The sequence below is a fragment of the Gymnoscopelus microlampas genome (assembly GCF_963454915.1).
Source record: "Gymnoscopelus microlampas genome assembly, chromosome: 17".
NCBI lineage: Eukaryota > Metazoa > Chordata > Actinopteri > Myctophiformes > Myctophidae > Gymnoscopelus > Gymnoscopelus microlampas.
The window spans coordinates 33,864,285-33,880,837 of record NC_139954.1 but is presented as its reverse complement, the minus strand read 5'-3'; the positions used below and the strand labels follow the sequence as shown (position 1 = coordinate 33,880,837).

General features: G+C 42.0%; 1 protein-coding gene across 1 annotated transcript in view; it reads right to left on the bottom strand.

Moving 5' to 3' along the window:
- The window catches only part of LOC311064964 (glycerol-3-phosphate dehydrogenase, mitochondrial-like), a gene marked incomplete at both ends in the record, with an annotated part of 53,887 nt that overhangs the window by 25,827 nt on the left and 11,507 nt on the right, over positions 1-16,553 (bottom strand). Inside the window, 3 exons of the mRNA XM_084085053.1 lie at positions 10,798-10,932; positions 15,119-15,312; positions 16,160-16,304. Coding sequence (XP_083941179.1) covers positions 10,798-10,932; positions 15,119-15,312; positions 16,160-16,304 — 474 coding nt within the window. The remainder of the gene's footprint in view (positions 1-10,797; positions 10,933-15,118; positions 15,313-16,159; positions 16,305-16,553) is intronic.

Sequence of the window (16,553 nt, the reverse complement as noted above, 5' to 3'; positions counted from 1 at the left end):
ATTTATGAGCTGAAGGTTTAGAGTTTGGAACTCCTTAATATAATTTTTCACTCTCAATCTAGAATCGAAGAGGTTGGTTAAGTATTACATTCTTACGTGAGTTTTCCATGTTAGTGTGGCTCGAGGTATTATTCAGGGTTTTATAAATAAAAGGTTCAGGGATCAAACCTCATGAAGAAGATTATCATCACTCTATCTAAATTCTAAAAGGTGGGTTGAATATTACATTCTCGGTTGAATCTTCAATGCCAGTGTGGCTCAAACGTTAAATCAGTGGTTTATAAACAGAAAGTTTAAGGGCCAAAACTCCAGAAGAAAAAAAAACACTCTCCGTCTAAATTCTCAAAGGTGGGTGAAGTATTACAGTATTACGCAATTGCATGTTGAATGCTAGCATGGCACATGAGTGAGGAGTACAAACCATGGCTCAAATGATAAATCAGGGGTTCATGATCGGAATATTGTGGGTTCAAAACTCCTGAAGAACATTTTTCACTTTCCATCTAAATTGTGAAAGGTGAGTTAACTATTACATTCCCGATTGCTTCTTCCATGCTAGCATGGCTCAAATGATACATCAGGGGCTTAGAATCTGAAGGTTCTGGGTTCAAAGCTCTCAAAGAGCATTTTTCACTTTCCATCTAAATTGTGAAAGGTGGGTTAACTATTACATTCCCAATTGCGTCTTCCATGTTAGCATGGCTCAGATGATAAATCAGGGGTTTAAAATCCGAAGGTTCTGGGTTCAAAGCTCCCAAAGAGCATTTTTCACTTTCCATCTAAATTGTGAAAGGCGAGTTAACTATTACATTCCTGATTGCTTCTTCCATGCTAGCATGGCTCAAATGATGAATCAAGCATTTAAAATCCGAAGGTTCTGGGTTCAAAGCTCCCAAAGAGCATTTTTCACTTTCCATCTAAATTGTAAAAGGTGAGGTAACTATTACATTCCCGATTCCATCTCCTATGCCAGCGTGGCTCAATAGATGAATCAGGGGTTTATAAACCAAAGGTTCTGTGTTCAAAACTCCCAAAGAGCATTTTTCACTTTCCATCTAAATTGTGAAAAGTGAGTTAACTATTACATTCCCGAATGCGTCTTCCATGCTAGCATGGCTCAAATGATAAATCAGGGGTTTCAAATCCGAAGGTTCTGGGTTCAAAGCTCCCAAAGAGCATTTTTCACTTTCCATCTAAACTGTGAAAGGCGAGTTAACTATTACGTGCCCGATTGCTTTTTCCATGCTAGCATGGCTCAAATGATAAATCAAGGATTTAAAATCCGAAGGTTCTGGGTTCAAAGCTCCCAAAGAGCATTTTTCACTTTCCATCTAAATTGTAAAAGGTGAGTTAACTATTACATTCCCGATTTCATCACCTATGCCAGCGTGGCTCCATAGATGAATCAGGGGTTTATAAACCAAAGGTTCTGGGTTCAAAACTCACAAAGAGCATTTTTCACTTTCCATCTAGATTGTAAAAGTTGAGCTAAGTATTACATTCCCAATTGCATCTTCTATGCCAGCGTGGCTCAATAGATGAAACAGGGGTTTATAAACCAAAGGTTCAGGGTTCAAAGCCCAACTAATACAAAAGACCACTCCAACAACTAATACAAAATATCTCAAACAACCAAAACAACAATCAATACAAAACTTCAAAGTGCCTCAATAAAAAAAACATAAAACAGTGGTCAAAAAAATAACAAATAAGTCAGCTGTAATACTAATAATGTCAATGACATACAACAAAAAATTGCTTTGTATGTACATTTATTAAGCTCCTCCCACTGGAGGTGGGCTTTACCCATGCTCCTCCCCCTCCTACCGGAGCTAAAAGAGGGCGTGAGGAGGGAGGCGGGCTGATTCCACGCTCCTCGCCTTAAAAAGAGCAAAGATAGAGATTTACCAGGAGCAAGATTCAAACCCCCAACCTTCCACCTGCGAGGCCTCTCCTTTTCTCTTGCGCCACCAGGCTTTTCACACTAATTAGAAACTCGAGGTAATATTTGAAGTTTAAGAGAGAGGTGGCAGGTCAAAAGTTGAAAGTCTACAGCAAACACCTCTCCCCCTGACAGAATGACTGAATCTACTAGATTCACTGATGATCATCAGGGTTCATTATGACACAACTTTTTTGAGTTTTAGGTTATTGTTAAAAACCATCTGTTGGGGGGAAAAAATGCAACAGATGGTTGGAGAGCAAACAGAGGGATGTTTAATGTTATCAAAACACATATTCGTTATTGTCATATCTTAAAGTCATTTATCAATTTCAGAAGACCAAAACTATCAGTTTTAATCAAGAGTGTGAACCTGGCTCAGAGTTCAAACAAAATAAGAGCAATACACTTAAACACAGAATTGATTATGAATATAAAGACAAAGGCTAATTAACCAATCGTTTATGAGTGAGTTAGACTGCAGAATCTGTAGTGGATGTGTGTAAAGCAGTGGTTTTCAAAGTGGGGTCCAGGGGACCCTCATGGTTTCTTGAGGGGGTTCCGAATGTCCCCTTACATTTCTGTAACTCCAGAGTGTACAAAATGGAACCAAATGGACCCCTAATGGTCCATTTGTACACTCTCAGAGATATGGGGGTCATTGAAATTAAAATGTCTTAGAAGTAAGGAGTTGGATGATGGATGCAAACCAAAAGCCAAACAAGCCAAAATGTGAGAGGGGAGAATGAGAGACTCCAAAAGTAATGAAGACTGCTGTCACTATGCGAGTCAGGAGGGAGTGCAGGACAGAAAGACCAAGGCAGACTAGTTCAGATACAAGGGATTTTCTTTTTTTTATTATGACAAAAACCAGGGAACACAAGGAGCACCAGAAGGACTAGGAGGGCACTTGCAAGTTTCACTTGTAAAAGCACAAGAAGAAAGCCTACACTGTACATACACCGAATCAAGGAGACTAGATCAAACACTAAGATACTCACAGACAACTATATATACAACAAATAGAGTCAGACTGGCAGTGAAGGGCAAACAGAAACACATTGGAGACACAGGTGCTTATCTATGGACAATCAACACACGATTGGCTAGGGCTAAACAAGACACAGGTGAACAACATTTGCAAATGACAGGGTGAGACAAGACAGGTACTGTAGCAGGAAACACTCAGACATCACTACAAAACAAAAGGTACACAAGTGTAAATTAAAACTAGAACTAAGAAGCTATATTTCTAAAATATGTAAAGAAACACATCTGTATTGTAAAACACCAAGTATAACTAAGAAACAAGGAACAAAACAAGAAAACACAACAGTTATTGTTAAAAAAAACATCTGTTGGAATTTTTTTCTCTACGTTTCATGCAATTTAGAGTTGATTGGTAGTACTTTGTATTGACTTTTTTTGGTCCCTAACATTCATCTCTGGACTTAGTACATTTTTTTTTTCACCATTGTGTCACTACCGAAACGAAAGTTTGTCACTACCGAAACGAAAGTTAAATCCGAAAAAATCACTAAGTGTGGAGGCCAAAATTGTCCCCCCAAAAACCTGTTAGGAGTACGTTTCAGGCAATTTAGAGTTGATTGGTAGTACTTTTTAGTGACTTTTTTTTTTGGTCCCTAACATTCATCGAGCTCTGGACTTAGTAAAAAAAAAAATCACCATTGTGTCACTACCGAAACGAAAGTTTGTCACTACCGAAACGAAAGTTAAATCCGAAAAAATCACTAAGTCACTAAGTGTGGAGGCCAAAATCGTCCCCCCAAAAACCTGTTAGGATTGAGAACAAACAGAGGGATGTTTGATGTCATCAAAATACAAATCCGTTATTGTCATATGTTATAGTCATTAAATAGAGTTGCATCTTCCATATCCGTGTGGCTCAGGAGATATACCAGGGATTTATGAGCTGAAGGTTTAGAGTTTGGAACTCCTTAATATAATTTTTCACTCTCAATCTAAAATCGAAGAGGTTGGTTAAGTATTACATTCTTACGTGAGTTTTCCATGCTAGTGTGGCTCGAGGTATTATTCAGGGTTTTATAAATAAAAGGTTCAGGGATCAAACCTCATGAAGAAGATTATCATCACTCTATCTAAATTCTAAAAGGTGGGTTAAATATTACATTCTCGGTTGAATCTTCAATGCCAGTGTGGCTCAAACGTTAAATCAGTGGTTTATAAACAGAAAGTTTAAGGGCCAAAACTCCAGAAGAAAAAAAATCACTCTCCGTCTAAATTCTCAAAGGTGGGTGAAGTATTACGCAATTGCATGTTGAATGCTAGCATGGCACATGAGTGAGGAGTACAAACCATGGCTCAAATGATAAATCAGGGGTTCATGATCGGAATATTGTGGGTTCAAAACTCCTGAAGAACATTTTTCACTTTCCATCTAAATTGTGAAAGGTGAGTTAACTATTACATTCCCGATTGCTTCTTCCATGCTAGCATGGCTCAAATGATACATCAGGGGCTTAGAATCTGAAGGTTCTGGGTTCAAAGCTCTCAAAGAGCATTTTTCACTTTCCATCTAAATTGTGAAAGGTGGGTTAACTATTACATTCCCGATTACGTCTTCCACGTTAGCATGGCTCAGATGATAAATCAGGGGTTTAAAATCCGAAGGTTCTGGGTTCAAAGCTCCCAAAGAGCATTTTTCACTTTCCATCTAAACTGTGAAAGGCGAGTTAACTATTACGTGCCCGATTGCTTTTTCCATGCTAGCATGGCTCAAATGATAAATCAAGGATTTAAAATCCGAAGGTTCTGGGTTCAAAGCTCCCAAAGAGCATTTTTCACTTTCCATCTAAATTGTAAAAGGTGAGTTAACTATTACATTCCCGATTTCATCTCCTATGCCAGCGTGGCTCCATAGATGAATCAGGGGTTTATAAACCAAAGGTTCTGGGTTCAAAACTCACAAAGAGCATTTTTCACTTTCCATCTAGATTGTAAAAGTTGAGCTAAGTATTACATTCCCAATTGCATCTTCTATGCCAGCGTGGCTCAATAGATGAAACAGGGGTTTATAAACCAAAGGTTCAGGGTTCAAAGCCCAACTAATACAAAAGACCACTCCAACAACTAATACAAAATATCTCAAACAACCAAAACAACAATCAATACAAAACTTCAAAGTGCCTCAATAAAAAAAACATAAAACAGTGGTCAAAAAAATAACAAATAAGTCAGCTGTAATACTAATAATGTCAATGACATACAACAAAAAATTGCTTTGTATGTACATTTATTAAGCTCCTCCCACTGGAGGTGGGCTTTACCCATGCTCCTCCCCCTCCTACCGGAGCTAAAAGAGGGCGTGAGGAGGGAGGCGGGCTGATTCCACGCTCCTCGCCTTAAAAAGAGCAAAGATAGAGATTTACCAGGAGCAAGATTCAAACCCCTAACCTTCCACCTGCGAGGCCTCTCCTTTTCTCTTGCGCCACCAGGCTTTTCACACTAATTAGAAACTCGAGGTAATATTTGAAGTTTAAGAGAGAGGTGGCAGGTCAAAAGTTGAAAGTCTACAGCAAACACCTCTCCCCCTGACAGAATGACTGAATCTACTAGATTCACTGATGATCATCAGGGTTCATTATGACACAACTTTTTTGAGTTTTAGGTTATTGTTAAAAACCATCTGTTGGGGGGAAAAAATGCAACAGATGGTTGGAGAGCAAACAGAGGGATGTTTAATGTTATCAAAACACATATTCGTTATTGTCATATCTTAAAGTCATTTATCAATTTCAGAAGACCAAAACTAGCAGTTTTAATCAAGAGTGTGAACCTGGCTCAGAGTTCAAACAAAATAAGAGCAATACACTTAAACACAGAATTGATTATGAATATAAAGACAAAGGCTAATTAACCAATCGTTTATGAGTGAGTTAGTCTGCAGAATCTGTAGTGGATGTGTGTAAAGCAGTGGTTTTCAAAGTGGGGTCCAGGGGACCCTCATGGTTTCTTGAGGGGGTTCCGAATGTCCCCCTACATTTCTGTAACTCCCGAGTGTACAAAATGGAACCAAATGGACCCCTAATGGTCCATTTGTACACTCTCAGAGATATGGGGGTCATTGAAATTAAAATGTCTTAGAAGTAAGGAGTTGGATGATGGATGCAAACCAAAAGCCAAACAAGCCAAAATGTGAGAGGGGAGAATGAGAGACTCCAAAGTAATGAAGACTGCTGTCACTATGCGAGTCAGGAGGGAGTGCAGGACAGAAAGACCAAGGCAGACTAGTTCAGATACAAGGGATTTTCTTTTTTTTTATTATGACAAAAACCAGGGAACACAAGGAGCACGAGAAGGACTAGGAGGGCACTTGCAAGTTTCACTTGTAAAAGCACAAGAAGAAAGCCTACACTGTACATACACCGAATCAAGGAGACTAGATCAAACACTAAGATACTCACAGACAACTACATATACAACAAATAGAGTCAGACTGGCAGTGAAGGGCAAACAGAAACACATTGGAGACACAGGTGCTTATCTATGGACAATCAACACACGATTGGCTAGGGCTAAACAAGACACAGGTGAACAACATTTGCAAATGACAGGGTGAGACAAGACAGGTACTGTAGCAGGAAACAGGAAACACTCAGACATCACTACAAAACAAAAGGTACACAAGTGTAAATTAAAACTAGAACTAAGAAGCTATATTTCTAAAATATGTAAAGAAACACATCTGTATTATAAAACAAGTATAACTAAGAAACAAGGAACACAACAAGAAAACATAACAGTTATTGTTAAAAAAAACATCTGTTGGAACATTTTTCTCTGCACTCAGAGTTACTCTTTCATTGAGAGCAAACAGAGGGATGTTTAATGTCATCAAAATACAAATCCGTTATTGTCATATGTTACAGTCATTAAATAGAGTTGCATCTTCCATATCCGTGTGGCTCAGGAGATATACCAGGGATTTATAAGCTGAAGGTTTAGAGTGTGGGTTAAATATTACATTCTCGGTTGAATCTTCAATGCCAGTGTGGCTCAAACGTTAAATCAGTGGTTATAAACAGAAAGTTTAAGGGCCAAAACTCCAGAAGAAAAAAAAACACTCTCCGTCTAAATTCTCAAAGGTGGGTGAAGTATTACAGTAATACGCAATTGCATGTTGCATGCTAGCATGGCACATGAGTGAGGAGTACAAACCATGGCTCAAATGATAAATCAGGGGTTCATGATCGGAATATTGTGGGTTCAAAACTCCTGAAGAACATTTTTCACTTTCCATCTAAATTGTGAAAGGTGAGTTAACTATTATTGCTTCTTCCATAATAGCATGGCTCAAATGATACATCAGGGGCTTAGAATCTGAAGGTTCTGGGTTCAAATCTCTCAAAGAGCATTTTTCACTTTCCATCTAAATTGTGAAAGGTGGGTTAACTACTACATTCCCGATTGCTTCTTCCATGCTAGCATGGCTCAGATTATAAATCAGGGGTTTAAAATCCGAAGGTTCTGGGTTCAAAGCTCCCAAAGAGCATTTTTCACTTTCCATCTAAATTGTGAAAGGCGAGTTAACTATTACATTCCCGATTGCTTCTTCCATGCTAGCATGGCTAAAATGATAAATCAAGCATTTAAAATCCGAAGGTTCTGGGTTCAAAGCTCCCAAAGAGCATTTTTCATTTTCCATCTAAATTGTAAAAGGTGAGTTAACTATTACATTCCTGTTTAGATAGGCTGTGGTTCTGTTGAGTCTGACAGGGGTGTTTGCGGGCTGACTGTGAAAGCTCTGAGCGATGCCAGGTTTATGTCAGTGATAAAGTACACACACTCCAATTCAGAACCTCTGCCCCAATTTTTTCACATGGGCCTGTTATAGCGCCACCAGGAGGCCGATTTGTGCAAAACCCATTTTTTTACATTACTCCTACAGAGTTTATCCAAACGTCATGCAAATCGGTACACAGTATCTCTATAGTCATGTGATCAACACGGATCTGTCCGATTTCCCATCCTCATTGCCTATGGTTGGCTTCCAAAGTTTGCAGGATTGGTCCGTTTTGAACAAAAAGCCTCAAACTATGGACGCAGCTTGCGATTTCCGTGAAATTTCACACGCACATTCCCACTAGGCCGAGGAAGAAATGCCACCCTTTTCACATTGGCCTGTTATAGCGCCACCAGCAGGTCTAATTTAGCAAAACACATTTTTGGAACAGAATGCCTCAAATCATGAATGCAGTGTCTGATTGCCGTGAAAGACCTAAGAATAAATGGCACCCTTTTCACATTGGCCTATCATAGCGCCACTAGGAGGCCAGAATAACCTACCTGACCTGGCGGAGACCTGTGCTCCGATGAGCACTTTTTCTAGTTTATCATGAATTAATATGAGTTTTTTTTTTTTTCTTGTCACCAGTTGTGACAAGTGAATTGATCCCTTTAAGTTGTTTTTTATTGAGGCACATTCAAGTGTGTTGTATTACATCATCAGTTTGGCAGCTGTTTTGGTTGTTTGCATGAGGTTTGGACAAAATCGGTAGGAGTAGTAGCAAAAACTGTGTTTTACTAAGAAAAGTAATTAATCTCTAATAAGTAATTTATCTCTTGAGCCACGCTGGCATGTAAGATGCAACTGAGAATGTAATACTTAAATCACCTTTTAGAATTTAGATGGAAAGTGAAAACATTTCTTTAGGAGTTTTGAACCCTAAACTTTGGTTTAAGAATCCCTAATTTATCTCTTGAGCCACACTGGCATGGATGATGCAACTGAGAATGTAATAGTTGACGCACCTTTTAGATGGAGAGTGAAATTTGTTCTTCAGGACTTAATTCTGCCTATGAGGGTGGATTCTGCCAATGCTTTTCAATGGGAATGGAGTGTTTTCTTGCCATTCGCGGATTTCTGCAAAAAAACGCTCTGTTCCCATTGAAAAGTATTGGCAAAATCCACCTTCATAGGTAGAATTAAACTTCAGTGTAACCGTGCCCAAAGAGTGGTAAACCCACTGTTTACAAACAACTGTCAAATCTCATGAGCCACAGAGTCATGGAAGACACGAATGAGAATTAAACCCTTTAGAATTTAGATGGAGAGTGAAAAATGTTGCTCAGCTGTTTTAAACCATAAACCATGAGCTTATGAACCACTGACACATCTCTTGAGCTACAGAGGCATGGAAGACGTTACTGGCAAATTCATTGTTAAGCTCATAGGATTTAGATGCAGAGTGAACTTTTTCTAAGCACTGGTATCAAACTAGGAACCTGTGTGTGGCCTGTGCTACTATGTATGCAGGACCAACCAAAAGGGTGAATTAGCTGAGTCCTCAATTTGCTATGAGAGGCTGTTTACAAATGAGCTGCGATCTGACTGGACTAAACCCCAGCAAGCTTGTCTGAGTTGGAGATACCAGAGCCATAAGCCTCCATTTTCCATTAGCCTGAATTAAACAGCATTAAACATACAAAGGTGTCCCACACTGAAAACATCAGATGTACAAGCTCGCTTGTTGATCGGCTATTTTTGGCAAAGCATAAATTATGCAATAATGTTTCAACTGCAGTAACAGCGTGATACCCTCTATACCTAGTAAACGAATAATTCGCTAATCTATTTGCTGAAAATAGTAGATCTACAAACTCCCAACGCATTGTGGTTGGTATGCGTGGTGGGTTTGTAGATTTTCTGCAAATGTTCCAACAAGAATAGGGACTCTAGGGTTCAAGTGGTTAACATGGCAAAACATAGAAAATGACTGTTCAAACAACTCTATGTTCAACAGCAAAGTTATCTTCATACATTGTAGATTTAATAACCGCACCCCCCCCCCTGTCTTTTCTTTCTTAAGAAAATAAGAAAATGACGTATACTATGAACATGTATGTCAAAAATCGAGGTCTGAACCGAACCGTGTATTTGGACAATAGTTACACCCTTAAGTGTAAACCACTTTTCATGTATTTTGGCAAGGTAATTGGTGCTTGCATCAGGATCAGAGTTGACCCACTCTCTGTAACGAGACACTTTTTCCTTATTTGAAAGTGGCTGATCTATTGGGATAGAAGAGGCTCTATCATATTGTATACTGTATTGTGATTATGAAATGGCAGAAATATTATACATTTAATTCTACAGATATAACTTTTACTATCACTAAATGATTGTTTTATGGCTTTTTATACTGCTGTTCATGCACAACAGTAGCCTTTATTAAAATTGGCTCAAGGGAGGGCGGCCAGAGGGTGGACCACATCGTCAACTCTCATGTCACTATGACTCCGCCATAACCATATAAGGAGTTCTTAATGTAGCTTTAGACGTTACAACGCATGGAGTGTGTTGTCTAACCTCATGGTATCAGACGCAAACAAATCAGTCAGCTCTATATATGGGCACAAAAGGGGGCATGCCTATATATGGTCATATACTGATGACATCAGCGATCTCCATATATGTGCATAAAAGGGACAAGGACAGATATGGGCATATTGGTCCGTTCAGCGGTGCGACGTAGGTGTGAGGGCCGCTTAGCGGTTTTACACAATTGTCCTCTAACAGAAAGATTTTGATAGGAGTCAATTTCCGTAACCGGTTACATCATTTGACATTTCAATGTAAAAACTTAACTGACAGGCATTATCATGGACACCTATATATACTGTAAGCACACAGCCTTGTTGAGAGCACACAAAAGCACTAGCATCCATAATGAAGGCTTTGTATAATAATATGCTGCTTCGCGTGAGCTCGTTCAGCACAGTTAATGGGATATAGGGGATTTAAAGGGAAGTGAGTTGATAAAACATAATTGTGTGTGCGTGTGAAATGAAATGTGAAACATGAGCAGACTAACCGGCGATGGTAACCAGTCCACTGTCACTGATGTTGACAATGTGGCCCCTGCAGATAGACTGGGTGTCCTTGGAGTTGGGGTCTGTGACCAGGGGACGGATGCCACTCCAGGCTGCCAAAACGTCTCCTCGTCTCACTGCACCACACAGAGACAATGAGGACACGCATCCATGTGAGAAAATGCAAACACAACCGGGTGGGTGCAGGAGCTGCTCGCTCTCACACACATGCACTCACACACACAAACACGCAATCTCTCTCACATGCATGCGTGCAAACATACACACACACGCACACACACGCGCACGCGCACACGCACACACACACACACACACACACACACACACACACACACACACACACACACACACACACACACACACGATAGACACTCATGCGCAAAAGTAAAGTGTGATGTTTATTTCTTGTCTCTCTATTTCATTACAAGACCCAGAAAATACAGGAGTTGCAGCTGTCTCTCTTCTGCAAACCAGTTGTTTTATATCATAGTGACATATAAAGAATTAAATATTAATACGCTGTAGTGTATCGATTGAAAAATACCTGCCCCTGTAATGGGGCGGTTGATATTTCTGAATAAAACAATGACAAACTCGTTAACAAAAGGGCATTTTTTAAACATTTATGACAGTTGAGTAGCTGTGGAGCGGGAGGCCTCACATGGGCAATAAAACGTGCACGAATGAAGACAATGCCCATTTGTGGCTGTACACAGTGAAAGTTATGCATGATAAACAATGTCTCTTGAGCTGCATTAACCTTGGGAAAACTGATAATGCAGTGTTTCCCAAACGTAGGGTCGCAACCCATTTTGGGTCAGACACCTGTTTTTTTGGGTTCAAGTAAACATCACTTTTTTAAACCTTTCCTACAAGAAATAAAATATATAATAATAATCTAAATGTTTTCCCCCCAAAACAATTCAAAAGATTTTCATAAAGGTAAAATAAATAAATCAGGATTTTATGAATTGTGAAAATAAAAACATTTGGGAACCCCTGTGATTGTGGATATTTTTAGGACTTAATCTTTAGATGGGCTCCACTTTTCTGCAGTCCTCCTGAACTGTTAGGACATCAATGAAATATACAACACATACTGTACGGTATGAGCACAATAAGAATAATTATATCTTTTTAATAGAAATTATTACAATGGACAAAGGAAAGACACGTATTCTGGGTGACTCAGTGCTATGTGAGGAGGAATATAGGATTTTCTAAGACAGAAAATATTCAGGGGGAAAAAAATTGTTTTCCATTCTTTGATTCCAAAAACACAGTCAACTGATGGCTCCTTTGTTCGGCTGACTCACGATCGGGGAATGACACTGTGGTGCACTGTGGAAAGATTCCATCACAAAGAACAAGAAAAAGAGAGTCCACGAACAAAAAGAGCCCAGTCTTTAAAACACGCACCAGCCCCAGTCACACTCATAGACACACAGTGGTAACAGAGACTAGAGCTGAGTGCAGCAGTGCAGATGTGCACTGTAGAATCCTCAGTGTTCATTTAACTCGGAGTGTGTCCATTTAGTTCCATTTGTACACTGCTGGAGTTAAATGAACACTGATGATTTTACTCTGTGTGTGTGTGTGTATGTGTGTGTGTGTGTGTGTGTGTGTGTGTGTGTGTGTGTGTGTGTGTGTGTGTGTGTGTGTGTGTGTGTGTGTGTGTGTGTGTGTGTGTGTGTGTGTGTGTGTGTGTGTGTTTGTGTGGGAGGGGGGGGCTGGTGTGTGGGTGTGCGTGTGCATGCGTGTGTGCGACTGAGCGTGTGTGTGAGATGCTGGTGTCACTGTGAGAAGCGACGGCAACCCCTCTCCCTTAAGGGGAGGACTGGAGGAGACACTGGCTGTCCATTTGCTGGGCCACCGGGTCTTCAGAGGTGTTACTGCCATGCAACGTGACAACCCCCGCCCCCATCACCCACCACCACCCTCATGACCCAAAAGCACCCCGCCCCCCAGCCCCCTCCTCAGACGGATGAGTGAAGACACCGGTCCGGGCACAAAAGACCACAGGCAAGGACGGAGTACCGATGGCAGGGTCCCCCTGTCCGGCTTCTCGCTCCATCATTTCACACTTCTGTCTCCCTCCTCCTGCTCCTCTTCCTCTTCCTCCACTCCCCTCCTTGTTTCTCTCTCTCTCTCTCTCTCTCTCTCTCTCTCTCTCTCAGGGCTGCAGGGCCTCGCTGCTCACTTTAGTGACCACAGGACTTTACCAGGGTCTCGCCCAGACATACGCCACATGTCACCCCACCGCCCTGGAGCCCCCCGCACTGGTCTGAGGTCTGAGCTGGAGAGCTGCCGTGACACACATGCACGCACATCGCACATCACGCACACAAACACACATTCTCCCTATCTTGCTCTCTCACTTCCCTTTCCCCTCTTTCTCACTCTAATTTTACAGCATGGCTCTGTAGGAGGATAGCTGTATACAAATGTCTGTCTGTCTGTCTGTCCTGGGGCTAATCTCGCCAACCACTGGACCGATCAGCGGCAAATGTCTTGCGCACGCTGCCAGTTGGCCAAGGAATTACCTTCACGCACATATGTTTTATATATATTTTTTAATATTTAATTTCAATTTTATAATCGAAAGTCAAGGGGGGTCAGGAAATGGAGTCATAGATTACTGACGCCACAGACTGGCCACATGAAGTCCTAGATCGACATGGGAGCCACGCCATTGTCTATTATTAGACCCTGTCTAGTTTTATGTCCAGCTAACACGTACATATCTCTCACAAACATACACACAATAATGTTCTATCTATTTCTTTTCCATGTTATGTACAGTACATTTCAGATGGACTATGTCATCTTACTTTCTTACCCCCCCCCCCCCTTTAGCATATAGAACACAGAGCTAATATTAAGGAATGTAGAAAACCCTTATGGACTAATCTTGTGCTGAGTACAGCCATGATAATGATGATGGATTAGAAATAAGACGGCGTATTGGGATTACAGTGCTATTAACTGGCCAGGGGAGGCGGACGAGGAGGCAGACCGGTATCAAGCTAATCAATCAAATAATCGGGACAAGCCCTTGTCTACCAGAAACAATTAGACCACTTCTCCAAAAATCAATAGCCCTGCATTCTGTTTAGATACCCACTGGTCACTCATTCAATAAAGCCTCCCCAGGTTTTGATAAGCCTGCCAGTCGCCAAGGCCATTGGAGGCTTTCCAAGAGGGAAGAAAATACATCAAAGAGGCTCCAGGATGGCCTCATAAAGATTGCAAATCGAAAACAATATAATTTAATGTTGTAAAGTTTTTTTTCCCCCTCCCATCCACTTGTTCCTTAACAAATGTCTCATGTGAACAGACTGGTTCAAACGGGTGGGAGTTGAGGGGGGATGTCTATTTTGTCTTAAGTGTTTGGGGAAAACAGAAGGGACGATGTAATGTGTTATATCTACAGGAAACAAAAAGATGAAATCAAGGTGGGGGGTGGGCAGGATAGGGGGATAGTGGGTCTCATGAAGTTGCTCAGAGGAATAGTGGTAGTGGTGGCAGTGTCTCTTGGTTGCTGTGTGCCTCCCATACATAATTAAAACAGGAATTTGTATCTGTCTGCACTCTGTGGCCTCCTGATGAATTAATATCTGGTAGAAGTCCTACACAGCCATCAGATTAGCTCATTTATTTCTGTCAGCTGCTTGCTCCATCAGCTATTTGTAAATCAGAGAAGGGGGGAAAAGGGTGGGTGGGGGGTTTGGGGGGCTGGCTGTTTTCTGGACGTATATTTATCGTCGTAAATGGCCGTTATGAATTAGGCCCGATTCAAACGCGTGCCGTAAGTGCAGGCGCACAGTGATGACTCATTTCTTTCTTTTCTTTTATCCCTGCCTGTGAGAAATACTCTGTTGACATTATTGAGGTCAGCTGTACCCTGAGCATCGCTGCCTGTCCCTCTATAACCCCACACAAGATGGACTACAGGCCTGTATTCATATATGGAACATGACAGCCTCCCGTATAAGGTAAAGGAACGGATGGATCCCATGCTGGATCTATACAGTCATGAAACACTTAACCACTTAAGCGTTTAATACTACGTCGTATGACCAAATGATCTACAAGCTCATAACACGTGATCTTGTAGATCTGTTATTTTAGCACATTTTGGGGGGAAATGTTCTCAAAATAGGGACACAAAGGTTGACGTTGTTAAACAATGCAGTGTGTGTGTGTGTGTGTGTGTGTGTGTGTGTGTGTGTGTGTGTGTGTGTGTGTGTGTGTGTGTGTGTGCTTAAGTACGGTACATGTGTGTGTAAGTGTGCCAGCCACCTTCCACATCTGGACTGAGGTAGTTGCGGACCTCAGTGAGGATGAAGTTGATGTCCTCCTCCGAGGGGATGGGGTGTGGCGTAATCTCCGTGGGCGTGTCCGTCGTCCCGGCGATGGTCATCCTCTCCCAGGGCAGGAAGAATATGACGCGTCCGTCGCTAGTGGCCGGGTCCAGTAGCCCCATGTTGTCGGGGCTAGGTGTGTATGTGTGGGAGGGTGCAAGGGTAGCGGAGGGGAGCAAACAAGAAGACTGCATTAACCTTTGGTCTGCCGATGGGGGGGTGGGGGGCATGAGCAGGCTGGCTGGTGGGGGGGACACCCCATAATCAGGCTCCTGTCAGCGCTGTTTCCAGGAGATTAATTCTGCTGGTTTCAATTCCAGACACCGCTCCCCTAGCCTTGGCCCGGAGTGCACATATTGTCCTGTTTAAAACACATGCACAGGGCGCTGACTCAATTTAACACAGGAAAAGCAGAGGGGGAGAGAAGTTGGGCTGGGGGGCTCGAGTCGTGCAACAACCCCCCCCCCCACCCCCACCCCTGTGAACACAAAATAACAAGCATCAACATGAAAGTAGAAATCCCAGATCTAGTGGAGGCAGTGAGGAATCCAATCAGAAAGTCCATTTGCACCCTCTGCCACGGGGAAAGTCAGGCTGGAGCTCTGTTTAGAAACCTGGATGTGGCGCTATACTGTAGGTAAAAATGACATACAGTACTAGATGATTGCCTGACTTAGTGGATCTGAATCCCTCCCCGAATCTAACCAACAAGAGAAACAATGTCAGGAAGAAAAGACAGCATCAACAGAGGCTCTCGGCATTGCTGAGCACCTGCTCGGAGCGAGTCATATGGGGGGAGACAGTTGGACCTGGTTGTTGTGCCCTGAACTGTTGCCTGGGTCTGAAGAGTCTCTACTGCCGCTGGCTAATGAATTGATCAGGCAGCAGCGCTAAGGAGAAGCAGGTGATGTGTGTGTGTGTGTGTGTGGGGGGGGGGGGGGGGTCAGTGACAGAGACGTAGGGGCCCATCGTTAGTTACCTGTAATAGCCCGGAATGACGATGTGCACCCCGGCACTGGGCTGACAGATGTTGGGGTTCGTCTGATCATCCATTTTCCGCAGCACGTCCGTAAAAGGTCCCGTGGCATTGATAACACATTTGGCTCTGACATCAAATTCCTGCCCTATGAAAGAAAACAGCATCAATCACCAGGGGCTATTCATCTGTAGCTGGTGACAAGCTGGATTATTAATTTATCAGCGAACACCCCCCCTTCTCTCTCTCTCTCTACCGTAATAGAGTGGCTTGAGTGTGTCCATGGGAGACTTCCCAGGATTGTAATTAATAGGAAACAGACATACCTAATTTCCCTCTCGCCTCTTTGTGTCACAGAGCAGCCCGGGAGCCAGTGACTGAGGGAGTCTTTTGAGAG